We start from the raw sequence: 17,259 nt of genomic DNA on the forward strand, positions 1-17,259 counted from the left end.
TAATAGCACTACAAATCTGGAGTTACGGGCACGCCCGGCTGACCCAAAGTCCTTGACAACAAAGCGTTCTTTTTAGGGAGGGATCATCTTCTTCTTTTTTTTCTGCCGACAGGCAGAGAGGACTGACAGGATGTGAGCCGTCAGCGGAGGTGTTAGTCAGTGTGCGGGCGGGGCAGGAGTCAGCCGGGGGCTGACTGAGAGGTAATGGAGCCATCGATTGAACCTTGTCACTCACCGGACCTGAACACGTGCTTTCCTGCTGCCATCTAGTGGCCGCTGCCACTGCAGACCCGAGGGCATAGGGCTGGGCTTGCGGTTGGGCTGGGTCGTCCTCGGTTTAGTGAACGCCGTCTGAGGATGGGGGAGGGCTGGATAGTGTGAATGTCAACCTTTCTAAAAGGAACGTAGGGCCTTAGATGATAGATCTGGTTCAGGGGGTCTGCAACCCACGGCTCCAGAGCCACATGTGGCTCCTTGACCACTTATTTACATTTACATTTATTCATTTAGCAGACGCTTTTATCCAAAGCGACTTCCAAGAGAGAGCTTTACAAAGTGCATAGGTCACTGATAATAACAACAAGATAACCCCTAAGCATTGCGGGTAGCCAAAACAAGAAGTACACATTGTGAACAACCAAAAAATAAGTGCTAAAGGGAGGAAACCATAAGAGCATGTAGTTAAACAAGTTACAATTAAACAACATGAAACTCTAAGTGCCGGTGTACCTGTAGGAAAGCAATAAATATAGGATTAACTAAAATAGAAAACTGTTTAAATCAGCTACCACTAACAAACAAGAGCAACAGTCTAAGCAAGAGTCATTGTGATCCTGGATGGAAACCAGCGTTGGGTTCAGCAAACCATTCCTAAGTACCGTTGTACTCCCGGAACAAGTGCGTCTTGAGCCTTCTCTTGAAGGTGGAGAGACAGTCTGTGTCTCTGATGGAGGTGGGGAGTTGATTCCACCACTGGGGGGGGGGGGCACTTATGCGGGGCACTCGTGCAATTGTAGCATTAGTTCTCAAGTTGATAAGTAACCTAAAACGTAATAGTTGCAAATAAAGGTTTTGGGATGCAGCCATAGCGTCTGTTGAGCATCATGGAAAGGTACTACTGTGTCAATTTCGTTGAAGTGGAAAATGTACGATATGTCTTAAATCCAACTAATAATGTTGTCTGTGCCATCGAGTTTAACCAGTGGGGCCCAAAAAAAGTCCATGTAGAAGTAAACTATGAGATGTGGGAAAAAAGGTGGTGAAATGTTTAAACAAACCTTAAAGAAGGGAAGTTGAATGCAGACATTTCAATGAAGAATAGACCGACTCATGAGATGGATGTAAAAAAACGTGTTATCAGTGTCATGTCAGTGCATGTCTCGAATTCAAATCCAGCTTTTCGTCTATTGTGGCTTACGTTGATGTTACAGTGCCATCTAGTGGCTAAGAATGTACACACCGTGGTCGAGTTGGATGATTTCGAACTGACCGATTTGCCCGCTGTTTTCGATGCCTTTAATGCCGATGTCACTTAAATTGAACACATTGTCTGCCTGTAGATGGAACGTGTGCCATAGAGCGGATTCAGGATCAGGCTTTACGTTGGACAAATGTTGCGCTGTGAATTTCTTTCCTTTATTGATTACATTACACTTAGTCATTTAGCAGACGCTCTTATCCAGAGCGACTTACAGTAAGTACAGGGACATTTCCCCCGAGGCAAGTAGGGTGAAGTGCCTTGCCCAAGGACTCAACGTCATTTGGCTCGGCCGGGAATCGATTTGGTAACCTTCAGATTACTAGCCCGATTCCCTCACCGTTCAGCCATGTGTTGTCAGCATGTTTAGCATCTTCAGCCTCATTTAAATATATGTTTTTCACATGGTGAAAATGGTCATTCCATTCGTTCAAATGGCTGCGTCAAATAGACATGGCTCACAGAGATAAACAGGGAAAGACTCACTGTTCATTCAGTGCATTCAGGAGCACATGCAGTGGAAAAGATATGCTATGTACACTTGCATTTCATATCGATAGACTGTAACAGTACCAAGAGAAAGGGAGGGAGAGGAACAGCCTTTGGAAATGAGCTGTGGGATCGTCCTCAGTGTGGCACTCACCGGTTAGCTTTGCTTACGTAAATGAGAGCCAAGTTGTCGTCAGATCAGGAGGGACGAGGCCTCACCTCCGGTCTCCACCTGGACCTCCTGCGTCGCTCTCGTGCTGTGACAGGGACACGTCTTTCATGGTCACGGGGTTGTTGTTTTTAAAAGTGACGTGCCGGTTATCAGGTTTGTCTGTCTAATCAGCGTCGTGACCTCGACCTTAACCGTGGGCTGCTCCCTCCTTGTTTGACTTCCCTCGCGGTGGGCCTCGTCGGGTGTCCCTGTGAAGTCATAGCTTTCTCCAGGAACATTTGGTTCCCCCCCCCCCATTTTTCAAGGAAGCCACGTTTAGTTTTTTGACGGACGGACGCTTACCTATAGGCAGGACCAATAGATCTTCATAACTAGGACCAAATGGCTATCTGTATATATCAACAAAATATGACTTATAGGCTAGCGACATTATTTGAAAAATCTAGGCTGTGATGGATGAAAATGATATTATGGATGGTCGTTAAGATCATTATCAACAGCCACTCCAAACACACTGCTGGAAGTCTTGAGAACCCTGAAGATATGCCTCTTTCGTGGAAAGTTGATTGGCTTCTAGGGTGTCAGACTATTGGATCTGTGCTTTTCCCAGAAGACAGGTAAACTATTTGGCTAATGAAACTACCTAGAATCTCTGGTAGATGCTGTAGTTACAACTATGGCCACCAGGAGGTGGTAGGCTATCGCACCGAGGATGTCCCTTCATTGTCTCAGTGGAGGATTGTTTTGAATAGGTTGTTAGAGATGGGGACCGGCGAACTACTTCAGTCCAGACTTTTCCAGCGTTGAATACTGCCAAATTGACACACTTTTTCTTACTTTTTAGGAAAGTACTGAATATTTGTAGAGTAGAACAATACTGACCGTTTTTTTCTGCACTAACCCGTGAAATTCATTTTGGACTGCGCGCCCTTCCTGTCCTTGATTATCTGCAGCACTTGCACATCGTAGGCTACATACACTATTTGAATGTCACTTTGGATAACATGTCTGCCATGCCCTTGTGGTGTGTTGAGTTCGTATGAAGGGTTCGAATAGGATGTAAAGGTTGGGCTCTCAGTGAATCAGCAGATGTGGGAGACACTCACGCATTGCATATTTTCTGAATGACTCAATCAAATCAACCAATCAATCAGTATTGTCTCCTGCCCGCCCCAATCACTAGCTCTTTAGTCAACGGGGACGTGCTGATTAATGAGAGGATTAAGACAAACGTTACGCAATCAAAGCGTTACAAACGCAATGCGCAGGCCTACAGTTGGCCCTTGTTGTGCTCCACAGATCCCCGTCGAGCCCTGCGCTCGTACCCCGCCTCACCCAAAGCACTCATCATACATCACTGCCTCAAGCGCACACAGCACCTGTACACACACACACAAGGGAAGCCAGTTCCTGTGCTGAGAACACATCGTTCACCGCACACGCCTCTGGCGTGTGACCGTGCACAGGAGGTTCTCCTTCCCTCTCCGTCGTCCTCCGCGTCTGACCTTCCTGGTGGCTGCCGCTCGTAGGTAAGAGTCTCCCGTTTTTCTCCCGCTTCGACGAGCGGCCCGCCGGGGAACGTGCGCGGGGCCCTGAGGCCCGCACGCGCTGCGGTTGACGTGTGCTGGGCGAGGATGCGCCGCCGGGCAAGTGTCGTCATTGGATCGATGCTGCGTCTGGAGGCTTCAAATCAGATGGTGGCCCCCGCAAATGGCCGTCGGATGACATACTGTATCGAATGCCCACTCTCTCACGCTCGCGCTCCTCTCCCTGGTGTTTTGTTGATGCCGGTTTCTGGTATTGGAGAAAAACACCAGGAACAACAAGGGTTAACTGGCCACAGTAAATGGGCCTCTTATGACCTTTGGGCTTCATGTATTATGCATGGCGATGTGAGGTGTACCAGTGTCTTGTGAGTTGGTAGCCTGTAGGTAAGCTTCTAGCCTCTTAAGTTGGATGTGGACAGTTCATTTGTCAGTTTGATCCCACACCGAAATAAATAAAAAGGTTTTACCCTCTAACAATGCATTCCAATGTTCTACAGAATTTCACTTTTTGTCAGACCATAAGTCAACAGCATAGGCCCTTTGTGTTCCGAGAACTGTTTCGTCATCCAGAGTCACTATCAGCATCAGACTGGTTCAAACCGGCTGTGCTCAGCATCCACCCACGCACCACTGCTAACTGCTCCTCCCTCCCTCACGTCACCTCGCCTTTCAGCTGTCATCTCTCGCTCTCTCTCTCTCTGGCTCTCTCTGTTTTCTGTTTATCTTTGTCTCTGAAGAGAAAGAGAAAGAAGAGAAGGAGATAGATATATAGCCTCTCTCTTTCTCCATCTATACATAAAGATATAGCTTTATGTATAGATGGAGAAAGAGAGAGGCTATATATCTATCTCTCTCTCTTCTTGCTCCCTTGAGACTTTGGGCTCTCGGTGGGTACTCCAGCTACTGCCATTGATTGTCTATCAGGCTGGAAAGATGGGACACAAGACAGTTAGTTGACCACTGTGCAGTTGCATCACTGGAACATCAGGCAGTCTTCAGTAGCAGCTACATCTCTAGGTCTCATCCCAGCTCTGTCCCAATGCATGGCCTTCGCATGTCTCTTCTGGTCCAAAGTCTGCGTTTTTGTGAAGAAGGGTAGGAACCGAATCCCTTGTCTTAATGGTCCATAAATACACACCTGTGGCGTGTGTGTGTCTAAAAACATATCCTGGGCTTGAATTGGCGTCCTCCGAACAGTGTGTTTGTGTGTGGTAACTGGGACTAAGCCCTGCTTAGTAGCCTGGCTGTCGTCACAGCTTTAGACCTGACATAGGCTCTTCTCTTAATCCACTGGCTGCTTCCTCTCGCTTGGACATCTAAAGGCACACGCGCACACACACACACACACATTTAAAGAAAGCAGAGAAAGTCAGTCCAAACAGGTCAAACGGGCTCGTGAGCGTTGTGGCCAACATCTGTGAGAGGCAAAGCAGTGGAACTGCTGTCGCCTGTCAAACCGTCCACGATGAAAACAACTGGCCACCCTGGAACTGTGTGAACCCCAGGTTCGGTTTAGGACAGTACACGGGTCGCCACGGCTGTAGGCGTAGTTCAGTCCGACTCTGTTTAATGAGCGCACTTGGGTTCTGGGAAGGCATTGACGTACGCCAATGCTGCGCCGAGATAAACACAGGTTTTAGTGTGCTGAGGGGGAGATGATAAGGAGCAGTCGTGTGTGTGTGTGTGTGTGTGTGTACAAAAGGAAAAATATGTCATTTGCCGTTCATTGTGGCCGTGTCTGCTTGCACGGTGTAGCCTGGGAGCGATGGAGCGTGTTGGACTCGCGCTGGTCACACCACATAACGGACAATATGATGGGGACGTTCTATTATGGCCCTGACTTTGTAATACTAGCATGTGCGATTCCCAGGCTACTAAGCAGGGCTTTGTCCCAGTTGGTGGAGTCAGGTGGCTGAGCGGTTAGGGAATCGGTCTTGTAATCAAAAGGTTGCCGGATCGATTCCCGGCCGTGCAAAATGACGTTGCGTTCTTGGGCAAGGCACTTCACCCTACTTGCCTCGGGGGAATGTCCCTGGAGGGGAGCGTCTGCTAAATGACTCAAATGTAAATATGCAACGTGCGTGTGTGTTTGCGTCCCCATGCAAATCGGTGTGTTTGCAAGGGATTTGCGGCGCAGCGCTCCGCCCTGCCCAGACTCGCCGAGTCGAGAGAGACGCGCTGCTCTCGGCGGTCTGTTGGCCTGCCAGCCGACATGTCTCCGCTTGAAATGGCGAGTGTGGCAACGCCACGGGCAGGCTGCATCCTACACAATGCCCTCGAGTTCAATACGCTCCCCTCCACCCACTAATGTGTCCCAGTTACACAATGTCCCAGGGATAAGGTGGGAGAGGCGGGGTTAAAGGGTCTCGGGCGGTGGGGGGGGGGGGGGGGCGGAGGCTGTTATGTAACTCCACGCAAACAAACAAACAAACAAACAAGGTCGTCCCTCTTAGCGAGGGGGGGGGGGGGGGTTACCTGCTGTTGGCGTCAGGGCTCACATCGACGCACACACCCCCCCCCCCTCTGCATCTCCCCCGCTCCATAGAAACTGGATGGTTCTGGATCCCCCCCCCCCCCCCCCCTCCACAGTGTTCCAGTCAGAAGTAGGGCAGCGCGGGGAGAGAGAAGAGAGAGAACATTACACACTCCTGTTATCCTCTGAGAGGACAGATGGGATAGAGGGGTGGTGGGGGGGGGGGGGGGGTGGGTGGGTTGTTGTGGCGATGGAGAGAGGAAGACTGGGGAGATCTGCTGAATGGAGATGAGGACGAGGATGAAGACGACGGCTAAATCCCGGGATTCTCGGCCAGTGATGGACCCGGGGCTAGATTTAGTCCTATTGACGTGAACGAAGCAGCCGATCCCTTCCCAGACCCCGATTTAAACCTGCCACCGCACAACCGTGTCAGAGGAGCTCTGTACACGCCACGACTCAGGAGCGCCAAAGAGAAGCGAGAGTTCAAAGTAACATACCATGTTAAGCGGACGTAAACGCCAATACGGAGTCTGTAAAAGCGACCGGCTCCCGAACCTACTTCCTGAGTCGGAGTCTGTCGGTCTCCGAGCAGAGCCGGGACAGCCCTGTAGGGTCGCCTGTCGGTCTCCGAGCAGAGCCGGGACAGCCCTGTAGGGTCGCCTGTCCACAGGGCGGGACACAGTGACCCTCAGTCCAATCAGGAGGACCAGCGCCTTTGTTTATGTGTATGTCTGTCCATCTGGGCACCGATCATGTTGAGTGCCAAAGCGGTCGAGTATGTATTTAGTTTTGCTTGTGTGTATGCTGAGGGGGGGTGGGGGGTGGCGACTGTTCCTGGCCTCGCTGGTCCGGCGGACCCAGACCGTGTGAGTCAGTTGCTCTCGCTCTCCCAAAACGTGTCGGGAAGCGCATCCCGACCGGAGGGTAAACCTGCGCGCGCACGCGCTCCCCCGCACGCGCACCCCCTCACAAGCCTGTCCGCGCAACAGCGTTCTCCTGGGCCGAGAGAGAGAAGTGGGTGTCTGTTATCCACTCCGCGTGACCTTTGCTCGTCCCGTCTCAAAAGCCCGCTCTGCTCTCTTCCGCGCTACTCTGCTGGGCCGAGATCGGAATCGATTCTGTGTGCCGCTCTTGATTTTCTCTCCTGCGCCGCTATTCGACTCTGTCCTACCCTTCTCTTCTCTCTATTGCACTGGACTGCGCGACGCGCTCCGTGGTAGAGCGGCTCTATGCTCCAGGAGGCACGGCAGCCCTCGCTAGTCGAGTTCAAACAACAGAAGAGGGCGAAAACGGGGTTGGATCGAGGGTCTGTTTGGAAACGATCCCAAACCGCCCATCTGCTTTCTGTCTCTCTCTCTGTCTCTGTCTCTCTCTCTCTCTCTCTCTCTCTCTCTCTCTCTCTCTCTCTCTGTCTCTGTCTCTGTGTGTGTTGATGTTGGGAGGTTAATGGCGTGGAAGCGCCGGTCTTGTCGGATCAGAGCCTCCTGTTCCCCTTCACAGAGGGGGTCTGTACGCGGCGGCATGTCCACCACGCCGTGTGTACTGTAGGAGCCTTGGTCCAGCTCCCCCCCCCCCTCCCCCCCGTCTCTATACGTACAGCAAAGCCCCTCCAATCCCATCAGCCGCTGGGGTGGAAGTAATGCTCTCGCTTGACTGGGCGTCTGCATCTAGAACATTGTGTACGAGGTACAGAGCCCGCCCCCTTCGCCAGCGAGCAACCCCCTCCCCAGCGCCCCAAATCGGACTGCTCCCCATTGTCTTTGTGGATAAGCCCCACTTCACTGGAAGACACACACACACACAACTCATCAGGCGTCAACACAAACCCGCGCTCCGTCTGACAAACACGCACACACATTGAGCTTCATCTGTATTTCTTTGAACGGTCACCTTCCTGTGCAACGCGTGCACAGTCTAAAGTGTCTCGCGGCTGTGTGTGTGTGTGTGTGTGTGTGAGAGAGAGCACGTGGAAGACACGAGAAAACCGAGGGGCCCACCGTTCAGGCTGCCTCTTCCATCACCGCTCCGCCGCTTTCAACGAAGGAGCCGGTGGCCTCAAACAAAGCCTGCGAGGGGGTGGAGAGACTGCTCTTAACTGCTGTCCCTCTCTCCCTCCTGTGTATCCCCCACCCCCCTCCCCTCAGTCTCTCCATGCGTGATGCGTAAGAATTCTGCTCCATTCCTCCTCTCCTCCCCTGGTGAGGCTGTGTGTTCTTTGGGTGTTAATCCTGCTAATGCTAGGTTTCACTCCGCATTACTTATACCTTGCCGCTCACACACACACACTGTCATAACAACCTCGCTCGCTCGCTCGCTCGCGCGTGTGTGGACTGTCCCCTCCGCCACAAGGAGATATTTTCCGTCACCCAGAGACGGTGCGTTGCCGATCTGGTCCCTTCCAGCTCGGTGGCGGTAGCGATAGCCTCCGAGGTTCTGCGGCGCTGGGAGAGTGCAGCACACAGAACCGCTCCCAAAGACTTGCTGCTGTCAGCTGAAATTGGCATCTCTCTCTCTCCCCCATCCCTCTCCCCCTCTCTCATATGTGGTGCCAAAATGGCTACTCAACAGTCCTCCGTGTCACGCTGCTTCTGGAGAGCGAGGGTTCGAGGAGAGAAGCCTGTGAGGCAGGGGGCTGCGTGCTGCCCGTGTGGCTCCGCACGGAGCTTTGAGGCCTGTAGAACCTCCACAGCCTGCACACACACGCACACACACACACCTGGGGGCCCAGGGCCCGGTAGAGGACCACACCTCTTTTGGGAAAGTCTCCTTTTAACTTGGACTGTTTTCTGATGGCGTATTGCGCCGTTTTTGTCAGGCAATGTCAAGTTTTTTTCTGCAGTTTGTTTTCTTTCAATAAGTGGATGAAAGTCTATCTGAGTTCGACCCCACCCACCCCCACCATACAATAGTAGGTATTGAGGAAGGAGCTCGTTTTTTTTTACTGCTCTCCAACCTCACAAGGTCTGGTTAGCATTGGAAGTCGCGTTAGCTACCGTGCCACTCAATACTCAACAGGACTCCCAGTCAGAGCTGAGGAGGCAGACCGTGGGACACATCACCTGACTCGACCTGTATACGGTGTGTATTTGATTCGATGAAAGCCCAACCCTCCATCCCTCCTCCCCCCCCTCCCCCCCCTCCTCATGTTGTTGTTTCTCAGGGGCTGTCTAAGCCAGGGCAGACGACATACTTAGCGGTGCGCCGTGTCTCTGCTATGGCGCTAAGCCCGCTCCGGATCTCTCCCCCCCGGAGACTGTGATGAGAAGTGACAGGATAAGACCCTGCTCAAGCTCAGGGGCCCGACTCTGCACCCTCCTCACACAATGGGAGCGGGGCACACACACACACACACACTCCTACCTTTCTCCACCCGATACACACCCGTGCCTCGAGCCTCCTAAAACGCAACCCAGCGGGACCCCCAAACACACACCCCTCCCACGCCCTCACGGCGCACAAGGAGGGAGGCAGACACACCCCCACTCCACCTCGCCCCTCTCGTACACTCAGACCTGATGGAGGGAGAGAGGGAGGGAGGGAGGAGACTAGAGCGGAGGACGTAGTAGCGCAGGACCGGTAGAGACGAGAATCGCCCAACCAGATGCTAATCCCTCCCGAAGGCTTATGTAACCACAGGTCACATGACCCTGGCAGCGACGTGATGTCACCGCCTGCCCTGCTCTTGTTTCTGTGGCAGTAGAGTTGACAGCCTCACACACGCTCGCCAACACACACACACACACAGCACAGCACAAGACAGCCGATTGGAGAAGACACAGGCACACTCTCTACCTCATGCTCATGAACAGTCCTGTCTCGTGCCCTGGCCTCTCTCCCCATCCTCTCCGCAGAACCCGGACGTACGGTCGCTGAGGACAATTTGGGGAAGAAAGCGTGGGCTAAGGAAGAGGGGGGGGGGGAGGGGGATAAAGCGTTCTGTTGTTTGATTGGAGGGCTGGGCTGCCTGACGGCTCGATGAGAGACGGGGTGATCCGCGTGCAGGGCCGAGACGAGATGGGCGTGAAGCTGCTCTTCTGGGAGCTGGAGCAGCACCTGAAGAGGTAACCGTGGGCTTCCTTCTCCTTCTTTGCCTCTCTCTCTCTCTCTCTCTCTGACTCTCTCTCTCTCTGACTCTCTCTCTTTCTCCCTCTCTCTCGCCCCCTCTCTCGGTCGGTTCTGTGTGTTCGTTCTGGAGCAGTGGACCATCCCTTCCAGAAGACTCTTTTTAGTCAGCTGCCACTGCGGACAGCAGACTATAGGTTCGCTGAGCTGCGCTGAGACTGCATACAGAGAGCACACCGTTCTCCGTCTGTCTCAGTGTCTCTCCCCGCTACCGAAGTGGCAGTGTCAGGATATCTAAACAGAGACTCTGTATTGACTCTGTGATTCGGAGAACTGCCGGTTCTCGCTAACCATGGACTCTCTTTTTTCGAAGTCCACGTCGGTTTTTTGGAGTCGTCCTTCTTTTGTATGATGGTTCTGAGTCAGCCTGTTTCTTCACAGTTGCGGGGCGAGTTTGCCACATCGTTCGTGTCTGTTGCAAGGCTGAGTTTTGGAGCTTGGGTCCTCGCTGCGTGCTGCGTGGGCTCGACTCAATGAGTGTTGTGGGGTGGGAGGTGAGGTCAGCGGGCGGGCGTGAGGGAGTCAGTCAGGCCAGGCTTTGTCTTCATGCTGACACTTGACAGTTTAGTGTCCTTTCGTATGTGTGTTCTTACTAAATGTATTGGATGAACTTGAGGTGGGGCCAAGTCATGCGTCTGTCTTCAGTAGGTCATGTGATGGAGGACCATATATGGCACGTCCTTTGGGGCAGTGGTTCCCAACCCTGGTGCTCAGGGACCCCCCTGTCCTGCGTGTTTTAGACGTTGCCCTGCTCCAACACACCCGGTTCAAATGAATGGTCATAAGCAGACCCATTCCTTTGAATCAGGTGTGTTGGAGCAGGGCAACGTCTAAAACACGCAGGACAGGGGGTGGCTGAGGACCAGGGTTGGGAGCCACTGCTCTGGGGTATTGACCATGTTTTCCTGTCCAATATTCAAACAGTATGGTGCAATTTGATCGAGGTTAGGGCTCCGTCAATGCGCAGCGTTGACCAAGCCGATGAGCACACTGACGAGACATGCATACGATGTCAGCAAAGGGTCATGATCCTTAGCTGTGGTTGTGGAGTCGAGACCACAGGGAGGTTCAAAAATGTCCTTGGCCGTTGTTGACTTGTTGACCCGGTAGAGAAGGTCAAGGGCAGAGCTGTACAGGACGCAGAGAACGACATCACGAGTTAAGCCCCCTTTTCTGGAACAGCGCCCGCCTGGTGACCCTGTCGACCAGCCATGTGGCTCCGGGCGAGTTATGAACGGAGCGCTGAGCTATTAAGGTGCTCTTGGCCTTCCTTGGCCGGGCAGGGAGGAAGGGGAGGGGGGGGGGGATAAAGGTTGTCATCAGGGACCTCCAAGAGTCGGAGTAAGGACAAGCTGTGCCCTGCTGCAGGTTTATATTTGGGCTCCTGTAATTGTTTAAACCCGAGTCCAGTCAAACGGCTCCGGATGAGATCAGCGCGCGTTGAGCCTCTTACAGAGCCTCGGGGCCTCGATGGGAGCTGTGCAGTGTTTGATGAGGATAAGACATCTATACTGGGAGGCTGCACAGGGCGTTCTGGACCAGGCTATGTTTGAACATGCGACGGCTGCTTTCTGCTGGGAGAAGGGCCCCTGCTGGGAGGTCTGGCGCCCACATCCACGCCGTAGACGAGTAGGGCTGGTGGAACTAGGATGAGATTGATTTCTTCATGTCTCTCTGGTTTTAAAACACATTCGTTCTTTTTTGCCCTCCAAATGTTGAATGGACAAAGAGAACGTGCGGCAGATAACCGAGGACTAGAAGTGCACAGTTCGGACAGCGTCGTTGTGTTTAGTGCTGAGGAACTGTCTGTTTTTTTGGTGTGCTTTTTTTTTCTCGAGACACAATTCCATAACAGCGGCGTCATATCTTAAGTATAATAACGTAAGTGGTGGCGTATGTAGGTGTGGGCCAGTCGAGTAGCGGTGACGTCACTTGAAGGCTGTAGTATGTGGAGCCTGCTGTTAGGCTGCTCGTTAGAACTGAAGTGTTCTGTGTGATAAGCAGGCAGTCCTGTGGTGCTTTGGAAGAGCTTGGATTTCAGGCAGATGCCCAGATACCCACATGAGGCCATTGGTAAAACGATTAGAAACCTGTAACTAACCCAGGGCAATATAAGGTGACTAGGACTGGAGGCCTACAGTCGGATTTCTTGAACCATTGCAGTATATCCACCAGTGTGTGGTATTAGCTTGCTTGCAAACGTTCCTGTGTGCCATTCTGTTCGCACCAGTTATCCGCAGACCCGAGCAGAGCACAGAACCTATATACAGAAGTTTATTTCCACATCCTACATATTCTCTAACGCTGTCTTCCAGATGAGCACAGTATTAATGCTTGCCGAAACAGGAAGGTGATCTTGGGGTGAAATGAAGGAGGTTGGTGGTTGGGCCACATCGACTTTGGTATTCCCAAGCCACTGGTTGGATGAAAACATTTTTCTGTGGAAGGAGCCTCCCTCCATCACACCATCCCTCTCCCCTCCCTCTTTGCCCTCACGTCCTTCTCCTCTCCCTTGTGCTCAAGTAGGGTGTGTCTGAGGATAATGTGCCGTGTGTGTGTGTGTTTGTGTCTAAAGGCACCAAGGCTATATGTTTGAGGTGTGTTCTGTGTGTGTCTGTGTTGGTAAGAGGTTTTCTGGTGTGTGTCACCTGTATGATATATAGGTGTTTAAGACAGACATCCATTCTTCTCACTCCCTTTCTCCCTTCCACTCCCACTCACGATGTCTTTATACACTTACTCATTGACATCCCTTGCAGTGTTGGGCTGAAGCCAAGTTTCCACGGAACCTTTTGTAGGTGCGGAACCAAAGATATTACTCAAGTCCCCCATTTTGTGGATGCGTTATGGTGTTCACACCTATCGTTCACCCCTATGCACTGCGAGACATCCACATGATGGTAAATAAGAGAAGCACACGCCTATGGCTGCAGCGCAGAGAGGCTCCAAGACGGCCCTGTGGTTGTATGTGGCTACATTTCTTTCTGTCAATGAGCTGTAGTTCAACCTCATAAGAGAGCTGCATCTGGCTGGGTGCTGTTCTCCATGTTGGCTATTGACAGCTATGATTTACTTGTATTTTATTTTTTATTTTTACTGGATTGACCCACTCCCGAGCTGTCGTTTTGGTGCCTGGACTATTATATAGATGGTGCTCACTGAGGTCACTCGTGTTAGTCCTCCCTCGTGCCCTTGGTGTGGTATTGAGCGCTATTCCAAACGACTGCCACACCATGTTTGTCCTAAGTTTCTGTCAGGAATTTCCATGTGAGCTCCAGGTATTTGATTTTGATACACGAACGTACCTCACGTTTCTGTTTGTCAGTGAGTATTAGGCAGAAGATTTGGTTTAGTTTATGGTGGTAACGAGATGATGAAACCCAATGTTCCCATGTGCAAATGTCGCTCTCCTTGTGCTGCGGCAGACATGAGGAGATAATGTGTCAATTTGACCAGCTGATTGTCTGTAGCTGAGCCCCTCTCCTAACCACATCCATGTTTTCATTGCGTTCAATACACCTTTTGTTAACCTTAAATGTAGTCCTAGACCTTCTGGTTTCATTTCTGTTAATCGTATCAGCAAATACATCCCCTCCAGTAATGTGAAGCTTGCTGTGATTGCGTCTCCCTTCACGTGAAGTTGGTTAATGTCCCATTCCCTCTGTCCTGGTCTGGTGATTAAGACAAATCTCGACATGCCTTCGGCTTAAAAAAACACACCCTGATAAACATACTTAGGAAATCCACATTCTTGTGTAAAAGATGTGCTGCCATTTGTGGTACAGTTATGTGTCGTTAAATTAGTTTCTGAATGTGTTTTGTTTATTGAATAGGTGCTACGAGGTCCTACTTGTCTGATAAAGGGGTTTCCGTATTGATAGACTGGCCACTAGGGGGTGGTGGCGAGACGCGAAATCCTTGAATTTAGACATTTCGCTTACCAAATAGACTATTTTATTTTAACCTGCACGCAATTGAAGGCATTTTTAAAGTGCACTTGTTAGACTATGAACTAAAGTATATGCATTCGATAGTTATACAGATTTTTTTTTTAAAGGTTAACTGTAATAAAAAGGGTTGTTTGTTATTATAATGGTATATTGATTCCATTGTTCTCTCTTCTGCGGCAGAGATAGTTAATAAACAGCTTTTCTATTTCCTATTTTTCTTGAAAGAAATGCAGTGTTGCTTCTTCCCATCTCATCCGGTTTTTCCCGGTTTTCGTTTTACTGCCTCCCCTCCCTTTCTTGAATAATTTATTCTAATAATGTCGGCTGAGGCGAAGGTTGGGGCGTTCCCACATATTTTAGTCAAATCTCTTACTTCCTCAACCTATAGGATACAGTCTCGAAGTGTTTGTCTTAAATAAATTATGCGATTGTCCCAGGCTGCAGAATTTTAGCAGAGCTCAGATGAGCTGACCTTGGATATTGTTTGTGCTGCGGTGGTTGATGCACAGACTCCGCGGGACAGCAGGTCCACTGACGGAACACTAAGTGCCTGTATACCTCAACTAAAAACCAATGGTCTATCGAAAACATTTTTGAAATAGGGCTGTCCAGTGGAGATTCTGTTTGGATTATCCTGTTTAGTTTTTTTTTTTACGGATGGTATAGCATGAATACTCCGTGTTATTCAGTGGCGATGGATCTTGGTGTTTGCCAGTTGAGAAATTTTTCCATATCGTTTTTGTCTTCGTTACTGGGAACAGAGAGTTCGCCTGTCCTTCTCGACAATAGGTAAATTTGAATGGTTTCTTGAAAAGGCTATATCGACAGAGTCGTCTCGTATTTTGTTGCGATAGCCTGGTACTGGTTGTGGAGGATGAATGTTCTTGTGTCTGGGATAGCGATTTCATACAATGTATTTAATTGTAAAATATAAGGCTCTTAAGTTGCCATTACGATTCGAAAGAAAAAGTATGATGTGCTGGGTCGTTGGTTTGCTGTCAACCGCAGTTTCGATGGATGCTGTGTGCAGCTTACAAAACAACCCTTAGATGTGTGCTTTGTGTTGAATCTGAAGTGTAAATATGTAATTCTCTAACATTGAATCTGTTTTATAACCCTCCCCTATCGGTTTTAAATTCTTAATTGTTTTGAGTATACTAAACAGCTGTTTTTTTTTGTTCATTTACAGTTCGTCGGGTGCCAGTGTTGTGGCCATAGACAACAAAATCGAACAGGCAATGGTAAGTTAAATCGTGTCGTCTATTCGTATGTCATTCACCCGCACGGCTATTAAACCAGACAACTTTTCACGTATGTAACATTATTCTTAGAGTAGCCTACATATTGTCCCTCAAATAATTATGCCTTCAAGTGATTGCATCAGTTTGTAGAGAATGAATGGGTTACATAACCTGCTCAGTCGGCCTCTTAATGTATAGCAGGGCCTCCAGTAGGCTGTCTTAGACACTTACATTCTAGTTCTAGATTTAAAAAGTTACTTTGCTATTTGGTCAAGTGTGTCGTGCTCAATACATTGGCCATAATGTATGAATTGTGCGTGCTAAGTAGGCTATATGCATCGTTGAATAGTTAATAATATAACTCATTACACTAATTTTAACACTTTTTGATTTCACAACGAGTGAATCGTTTGTTGTGTAAGTTAATGAGTAAGCAAGTTTGAAATTAAAGCTAGCGTCTGTAATATCAACTTTATTCTACAGAATTCTAGTCACTGGAACTGTGCCTAAACGCGCTCACGCAATGTTGTTCCTTTGCTCTGTTGCTAGGCAAACTAAAACGCTTTGACACCTGGATATAAATATCTCGGTCTGTGATTGGCCATATAAATGTGGGCCGGCCATTTTGTCGGTTTACTGTGACGTTTTCGTTCTAGCGTCCGGGGAAGGGGAAAGAGGCACATTGGGAATATACATTCTAGAATCTACTGATTTGTTGTCTAGATACAAGTTTGTCACAATGCAACTGAAAGAAAAAAAATCTTAAATTGTAGTGTTAAGGCCCTGAAATGGTTACATGTTACAGAAATGTTTTCATAGAACACATATAATGTCTTTAGACTTTTTGAATGATATAATTGATGTAAATCCCTTACTTGTCAGTAAAGTGATTTCAGTTACATGAGTACAATAGTAAACTAATAGGCAATAGCAAACTAAAACGTGTGTGTCTGTTTAGGACCTGGTGAAGAGCCACCTGATGTATGCAGTGCGTGAGGAGGTGGAGGTGCTCAAGGAGCAGATCAAGGAGCTGATTGAGAGGAACTCGCAGCTGGAGCAGGAAAACACCCTACTGAAGAAGCTGGCCAGCCCAGAGCAGATGGCCCAATTCCAGGCCCAGGTCCAGACAGGCTCCCCCCCAGCCCCCACACAGGCACCGGTGCCACAGCCCAGTGGCCCGGCCCAGCCTGCATCACACAACTCTGGGCCTTCTGCGTAGCACAACCCTTCACCTCCTCGGAGAGGGGTGGTCAACAGCTACAGACTGACTGACAGACAGACCTGCTATTGCTGCAGAGCTAGCCTGCTACCACAGCAGGAGCCTACGCTGTTAAGACAAGAATTTGCACATGTTTAACTCCCCAGATGAACAGAACGGGGGGGGGGGGAGGATCGTCATGCGAAGCTTTAAACATGCTATCAAGGACAATCTGAGAGCGAAGCGTGGAGATGGGAGTCCTGTTAAGAGAGAATTAACTTTGCCAAATAAATTCATGGACGTGAATTGTTGCCGATTTGTCTGACGATGGTAAAGAAAGCAAACCAGACAGGTGGACATTTCTCCAGGAAAAAAAAAAAGTATCACTGTGCCGGTGTCAATGGATTCTAAGTGATTGTGCTTGTACTTCAGTAGTGGGGTGGGGGTGGTGAGGATTGTATTGGCTTGTGTTGTCACCACGCTTTGCAGAATGCTGTAGTGTACATACAGGGGTTTTCCCCCGGGCCAGGAGCTTTAGAGAAACAGAGGGAAACAAAGGCGGACTTACGGAGGAAGGGGCGAGGAAG

At 49.9% G+C, this 17,259-nt stretch overlaps 1 protein-coding gene across 2 annotated transcripts in view; it reads left to right on the forward strand.

Moving 5' to 3' along the window:
- The window catches only part of tsc22d1 (TSC22 domain family, member 1), a 28,657-nt gene extending 11,679 nt beyond the window's left edge, over positions 1-16,978 (forward strand). The window contains exons 3-5 of one of the 2 annotated variants that reach the window (XR_014741658.1): positions 113-201; positions 15,423-15,474; positions 16,433-16,481. Coding sequence is in view for 1 of the 2 variants with exons in the window: in XM_084689252.1 (XP_084545378.1) it covers positions 15,423-15,474; positions 16,433-16,693 (313 nt within the window). In the remaining variant the exon portion in view is untranslated. Of the gene's footprint in view, positions 1-112; positions 202-15,422; positions 15,475-16,432 lie in introns of both variants that reach the window. The other variant, XM_084689252.1, reaches the window with a different exon arrangement.
- The last annotated feature ends 281 nt before the right edge of the window (positions 16,979-17,259 follow it).

The sequence above is a fragment of the Hypomesus nipponensis genome, chromosome 23 (genome assembly GCF_054491055.1).
Source record: "Hypomesus nipponensis isolate SF chromosome 23, ASM5449105v1, whole genome shotgun sequence".
NCBI classification, from domain to species: Eukaryota; Metazoa; Chordata; class Actinopteri; order Osmeriformes; family Osmeridae; genus Hypomesus; species Hypomesus nipponensis.